Source organism: Mytilus galloprovincialis, chromosome 6, assembly GCF_965363235.1.
Source record: "Mytilus galloprovincialis chromosome 6, xbMytGall1.hap1.1, whole genome shotgun sequence".
Lineage (NCBI taxonomy): Eukaryota > Metazoa > Mollusca > Bivalvia > Mytilida > Mytilidae > Mytilus > Mytilus galloprovincialis.
The window spans coordinates 82,126,672-82,134,413 of NC_134843.1; the positions used below are offsets into that span (position 1 = coordinate 82,126,672).

The 7,742-nt window shown below is 31.9% G+C and overlaps 1 protein-coding gene across 1 annotated transcript; it reads right to left on the reverse strand.

The window, feature by feature from the left end:
• Positions 1-233: 233 nt before the first annotated feature.
• LOC143080502 (uncharacterized) lies at positions 234-7,505 on the reverse strand. The gene is made up of 4 exons (XM_076256365.1): positions 7,399-7,505; positions 6,939-7,274; positions 4,026-4,163; positions 234-3,140 (listed from the first exon to the last, which is right to left on the reverse strand). The coding sequence occupies exons 1-4, from the start codon at positions 7,442-7,444 to the stop codon at positions 2,563-2,565; spliced, it is 1,098 nt and encodes a 365-aa protein (XP_076112480.1). The 5' UTR covers positions 7,445-7,505; the 3' UTR covers positions 234-2,562.
• Positions 7,506-7,742: the final 237 nt, after the last annotated feature.

Here is a 7,742-nt window from a genome sequence, read left to right on the forward strand (position 1 = left end):
TATCCTCATGCCACCCTGGAAACACTTTATCTAATATATGCTCCTGTGTCACCCAACCAACCAAACCAATCTTAGAAAATCAAATGGTCGTTCCCTTAGACGAAATCACATTGAAAAAGCCAAATATATCCGCTACTTCGTGGAGTATGGTTGAAAATGTATATATATATATCCTTTATGTGAAAAGAGTTATACATTTGGAATACATCAATTTTGAATAATAACATTACATGTATGTTTCAAAAGAATCCGTTAGTTTAATTGAATTATTACGCTTGCGCGTCATACTAACATTGTCCTTCATATCCCAATGAATTGTAACATTTATGATGACACGTGCCACCACAATAAAGTGCACAGGTTAATTAAAGAAAGAAATGCTAGAAATCAATTTTTCATGACCCTAGCATACAAATATATTTATAAGAATTGAATGTTTTTATATCATTTTTTTTCAATTGAAAAAGTGCTGATCGTGCGCACATTTCTAGAATGAAGCGCGTCCACGCTTCATACAAAAAGTGCTTTAACACCCCAATAAAATTACAAAAAGAAGCATTCAATTCTTAAACAAAGCTCGATTGATACAATGATTAACTGTAATGATAACACATATAAACAATACACAATGTTAAACAATGTACATACATGACTATAAATGACAAAAGTGTAACGTGTACACAGGGTAAGCGTGTCTGTTTCTATTAGAATGAGTCCGTTACCAGTTTGATACTGGATCCAAAATTGTTCTATTTAAAAATATATAACAAACAATCTGTATTTATAAATTAACGTCAATGAACCAAAATATGTACAACTGCTCTTTGCAATCTTTAATAAACTATCTATAAACTATTATAAAAATATATACACTCAGTCTGGTACAAATTTGTACTATTACAAATTACTATTTGTACTATTACAAATTTGTCCTGGGTCAGGAACAAACTTGTCCTCCTGGTACAATAATGTACCCTACAAGTTTACACACTTGTCTTTGTTCTGTTGGTACAATTATGTACTTTACAAGGTGGTCACACAGACTCACACTTGTCCTATACGGTACAATACGGTTCAGCTTGTAAACGTACAAGTCCGTATTTCTAACAGGCACCAACCTGTTCTTTATTACCTAAGTGTAATAATACCTCTATATCTAATATATAAGAGACAGCAATCTCGAATATAAACGTACCATACATTGGTATTATATCTCCGAAGACTTGTGACAATCGACCCTGAGCTAGGAATCTCTCCTGCTTATATACCCCGATGGTAGCTGTACCATTATTGAAGGAGGGGTGTTCTACCGAAACGTCTCGTTACTAGTATCAGAGTTTCCTTTGGAACACCCCTTCACATATGACCTGACCCAAAGTTTACCCGCGAAACATCCACTTCTTTTATACGTTTATTAAAGTATCATATAAATGTATAAAATAAGGCTTCTGCCGAACTGTAACCAATGTAAACACTTTAACCATAGATACAAAATTATCACAAAAGCAAGGGCATACCTATAAAGTCTTGAACACCGGTTCAGACAAAACAAACATGATCACTGTTAAATTGTAATGAATTGAATACTTAATTCTACAAATTTAGTATTTATGATAGCTTTCAATTTATCTGCATAATAGTATTTGACAAAAATTGCAGTGCTAATTCAATGCTTTGTTTGTGTGTCAGTAATGGCTTGTGCGGGAATAATTCCAGATGGTTTTTTTTTTTTTTTTTTTATATCATATTCATTTAAAAACTTCTAGCTGCCTTTTTGTAATTTAGTAAACAGTAACTTTAAATTTTGCTGCAGTGTCCCCTTAAAACTAATGTAGAAAATATAAAAGCATTGTACAAGGACGTTGTCTCTTTATGATTAAAAACAAAATAACTAAAATACTGAACTCAGAGGAAAATTCAAAACGGAAAGTCTCTAGTCGAATGGCAAAATTAAAACATCAAACACATTAAACAAATGGATAACACGTGTCCTATTCCTGATTTGTACAGTACTTTTTGGTTCTTTTTCAATCGTCAATAAAGATGTCAACTACTTGTTTGAGACCGTAATGGATACGATTGAATCAAGAACTATATCCAACTCAAAACTTTCACCTTTCGTTGAGGACTTCGGAAATGCAATAGGACAAGCGGAATTCAAAAAACGCATTCGAAGATATTAAAATTGCAGAAATACATGTCACGCTAAACTATTCATGGTGTGTCATATACAAAAATATTGCGGAAAGATTTACAACCTTCGACAAAATGAAAAGTGTTTATCAATATGGGATATTTTGACATAAAAGTCATCTTTTTGAATCATTTCTGGAAGCTGATGGATTAATAAATAAACTGTAATCGTAATTGATGCTTTGTGAATAAAATAGTCCATGTGCAATTACATTTCCCCCAACTACATCTGTACCGAGAATTTGGATCCTTACTTATTGTTAGAATACTAGAGTCGATCGAAACCCATCTATAAATCCCAATCTCCTTTCCGCTTTGTTTTACTGATTCGTGCAGGTGGTCGTAGTCAATATCACGTTCAAAAATACTTTAAAGATATATGTGATCGTTCACTATATCAGTTTGTTCTTCCACTAACGATTCGTACACATTAACTGACACACACTCATCATAAACGTGTGTTCTGTCGTCCAAACTTTCTTCGCCAGAAATTTGTTCGTATATCTTTGGAATACATTCGTCGTAATTGTGCGAGCTGGTCTGCCAATCTCCAGATAATGGTTGGTAATGACTGGACATTTCAGTGGTTATGTGTGAATGTGCATCATTATCTGAATTGTCAATAATTGCAGGCAAATCCACTGAACTATGGGTATTTGTTCGGTTAAAAATAGTCCCCGAATGCTCATTGTTTAAAAGCCTCTCAACTGTAGTTTGATTACGTTGAGAACGCGGGCTGCTCTCAGTGCTTTCGTAATTGTTTTCATTTAAGTTTGTTCCGTTTGCAGATACCCTATCCGCATCTATCCGTGAATTTGAATGCTTTATATTCATAGCATCTAAATGTCTGCTTTGTGCTCGAAAAATGACAAATGCTACAATCCCAACGAAAATTATTATTCCAGAGGTTGTAGCAGCAATTATGTATATTTGTAAAATAGCAAAACCTGTAAAGAATAAGTGAAATATAAGTTGTTCAACTCTTCCGATTATAGATACAACATAAAAGATCTAGGAAATAATAGAATTCATTTTTGGTTCATTGTTGCATGTTTAACGTATATTGAAAATTATGTCAAGCATGTTCAGAACGAGTATAGAATATACTTTGCTTTTTATATAAAAGCTATAGAATAGTTATCAAAGGTACCAGGATTATAATTTAATACGCCAGACGCGCGTTTCGTCTACATAAGACTCATCAGTGACGCTCATAGACAAAACAGCTAAAAAGCCAAACAAGTACAAAGTTGAAGAGCATTGAGGACCCAAAATTCAAAAAAGTTGTGCCAAAAGTTTTCTATGTAAATGTAAATAACGATATTGCTGTTCTCTCATATATCAATATTTTGTCAAGCATTTTCAGGACTATTTGGGGAAATGAGGAGAAAAGAGTATTTTATAAAGACGATATGAAAATATCAATATTTAAGTTTTATTTTATTTGTGATTCGCGAATGAATTTGTAAAGACCTGTTCTAGATATATCCAAGGATTCGTTAGATTTTTTTGTATATTCTTTAAATATTTTTAGTCCATAAATGATGTAAATGTGCTACATTATATAAGGTTAACGTTGGATTGTGATCTAAAACAGCCCACGTGTTAATGCCTTGTTAATGAAGCGTTGACACATGATCTGTTGTTTAATCTGAATGACTTCGGTTACAGTTACTCTGGCTTAGAATAAATTGACAGTTTATACACTGAAACATTTGATTTTAGTCTCCTGCGTTTTTATTGCATGGTATTCCAAGAACAAGTGTCATGAGCACATAATTGGTATCATAAAACTTTACAAGTCATTATATAAACTTTTAAATAGACAGTACCCGTAGACGTTTCATCGCTGATCATTATATCTGATACCACATCTATATTGACTGTGCTTTCTGATGATCCTTCCACCGGCTTATCATAGCCAATGCTGGGTGTTTCTGTTTTTATTGGTTCAGTGGTCCATTCACTTTCTGAAAATGTTGTAGGCAAAGGGAATTATATGAATTACATTGTAAATTGGTATACGTCTTGACATGAAAATAAGTCAGCACATTACAATTAAAGAGATATAAGATGTAGTCCATGTTAAATTAACTTAATTCTTCATACTTATACTTCTCAGAAATATATATTATCATTTTACAGGAAATGTTTATCAATCATCTGTTAACTATTAAGGACTAAATATATATTACAAAAACACTTTAATTTGTCTATCCGAATATCTAATGATACGAAGCATGCATTCAATACATCAAATAAAAATGATAATCACCTGAAATATTTTAAATTAGAAATAAGCAGTTTTCCGGACGGTAAATATGTTACCTGTCACAAAGAAGGAGCATGTAATTCAGTGGTTGTCGTTTGTTGTTGTATATATATTTTTTTCGTTTTTTGTTTTGTACATAAATCTGAACGTTAGTTTTACACTGTTAGTCTACATGTCATTTCAGAGCATTATAATTTTACATATATGGGTCGTTTTAAAAAAATGTCGAATTTTCAGTACACCCATGCTAACTTTTTTATTTCTAATGGAAATTTCAGTTGTAATGGTTTAAATGAAAGCTTGTCGGATTTGTGATTCGGAACATTAATAATAAACACACCTTACATCTATTTTGATAAGATTACACTGCATTTAAGAGCCATTTTGGGAGTATTTGTCTGCGTACAGTGTCAGAAAAACACATTTCAAATGATTTTTTTGCGATTTTCTGATCGCCTTGATATCTGCAAAAGGGACTTTTTAAGAACGTTTAATATTACTCTAACGAAAAATCGTAGCTTCTATATCATTGTATGTAACATATTATCTACAAACTAAATTGAATCTGCGTACAGGAGGTTCATGTCTTTCCTGTTACCGCTACGTAAATCAGCCGTGAAATTATTCTCCCTATGAATATTGAATCAGTCAGTGTTGATCTCAAAAGTGCAAAGTAATCTTTACAGTTAAAACGCCTCGTTTCTTGAACGAAAGTGTAGAGAAAAGAAATTTCAAGACATTTAGTGAAAAAAATATAGCGTACTTTTTTTCATGTCTATGCTGTTACCACCCATTTTGATTAAATACACCAACAGTATACTTGTAAAAAGTGCAATAACGTGTTGGAAACCAAATTCACAATAGAAAAACATAATCACTTCACCAAAGGGAGTAGTTATTTCACAACAGCAATCAAAAACGAAGAAATTTGTCTATCCTGTTATGTCTATCCTGTTACTATGGTTGCTATGGTTACAGTAACAGGATAGACAATTGTAGACAAAAACGTCGTTAATTTTTTTATCTTAACATATAGGTGCAAAACGAATGAAATATTTCGTTGTTTGAAGTCATCTTAAGGTTATAACGTATTAATCTTCCCAATTAAGCATTCGCAGGTGCAATACTGATATCGGTAACAGGATAGACAAAAAGGTAACAGGATAGACTTTTATATAGTAATATATCAGAAACGTACGTTCCTGTTACCAATGAAATATAGAGAAAAGTAAACTAACTTATGAGGGATTTACTTGATGTTGGGTTTATTTGAAAGGGTTGAAAAAATGCCGAACAATATAAATTGCTATCTTAGACATGCATTACTGCTGGTAATTTTTACAACCTTTGAAAACCAACTTTTAGAGGCATTTTTCAGTACAACCTGTTAAATTGGCAAATAACCTATTATATTACAGAATGAATATATATAGAAGTTTATTCTCTTGAAAACCATCTAATTGTCTACGTAAAGCAAGCTTAACATTTTATCTAAACCTTTTCTTAATAACCCAAAATTTCTTTTGAAAATGGTAACAGGATAGACAAAATAATGTACCACCGATCAAAAAATGTTTCAACATATTTTTGTATGACATCATTAAGATTGCATCTTTTAATATGTTGTTCTTAAAGTACTGTTTGTTTTGATTTGCTTATGTAGAGGGTTGTTTGAATAAGTAACTTTTAATAATTTTTTCAATTTCAAAATTCGACATTTTTTGAAAATGACCCATATAGTCTACGTGTTAAAAAGTCTGAGTTTAAATCTAAACCATGTTTGCTAATTAATGATATTTGATAAGCTTGGTATTCTAATTTGCACTGTTCATAACCATGGAGATTATTTGGCTTCGCCCGCTAAGTCAGTATATCTCGAAATAGATGATTTTGACATCTATAACTTAACAAAGTTTGTTACTTAAAATTATTACTTGTATTTGTCGGTTTAAAGGGAAGCACTTATGAGTGTTTTAGTGAAAGATATGTGGTACTACAGTTGCATTAGTATAGCCACATATCATGTACACATATCATGTACATGATGTACACGAGGATGAGTAAGCCTAGCATGCGTTGACAATGTTAATTTACTTTTACTATTTTTTTTCATATAGAAATTTGTTATCAAGACATATAATGCATGGCCCGCAGCTGTCAACGACCTTGCTACGATTTTATCCGACGTTAATAATATGTCTAGGTTAAAATCAACTTTGCGATTGTATCGATATTGTATATTATCCCCGTCAGGTTTTAGCTAAATGCTTAGAAAAATTACAAAAACAACCTAAACTACTAGTGGATGATGAGTACAAAAGTAATAGTAATAATCTATTCGTTTAATAAAATCTGTACATCTTTCTAGTTCTGCTTATGAATTGTTTCGTTGCGTATTTTCCTCTTAATTGAACTTTTGACTTCCCCATTAACGTAGCTTTTTATGTATTTCTACTTAAAAATGTACATGTACCTTTTACAGTCAACCTGACGTAGTTATACAAGGTATCATTAACCGTGTCAACAGTACAACAATATAACCCAGCATCTTGCAAACTACTGTTTGATATTTCTAAATCATAGTGTTCTCCTCCTTCTTCGCCAATAATTCGAAGTCTTTGATGGAATGGCAATTTATTATTTATTCTCCACCCATCAGTATATGTTATGCCTATTCCTGAAGATGTGTCACTGTTTCCATTCAGATTTAGCCACTGAATTATTCTGTTTCCCGGTATATTCCGACATGGAAGGATTACAGAAACACCAACTGTACTTCTATATTCAGGATATTGGTGAGGAAATACTCCTGAAAATAAGAAATATCAACGAATGCTTACATAGAGCTACATATACATTATATGTATTCAATCATACCCGTAATTTACAAGATTTTATATTCTTCGTATGGTCTTACTATACATGTTAAATACCTTTTACTAAACATGCAAATACAACGATAAAATCAACGACATCCATTCAGACAATGTTCATCCATATAAATGTGATATCGTATAATTGTATTTTTATTACAACGTCAGTGCAAAGTTCCAATTTTGTATAGGAAATAATTTGTATGTAGAAATACCTACATATCTTCCCGTTTCCGATTGATTGGGGAGAATATCGGAAGTATAACAAATGATCGTACTATTAAAATATTTCCTCCATAGGTTTAATAATAGTATTTAAACAATTGTTATGTTTACGGGAAATATAGTAATACAAAACAAAAGTCATAGTAGTACTAGTAACCTAATTGATCGCCATTTCTTTT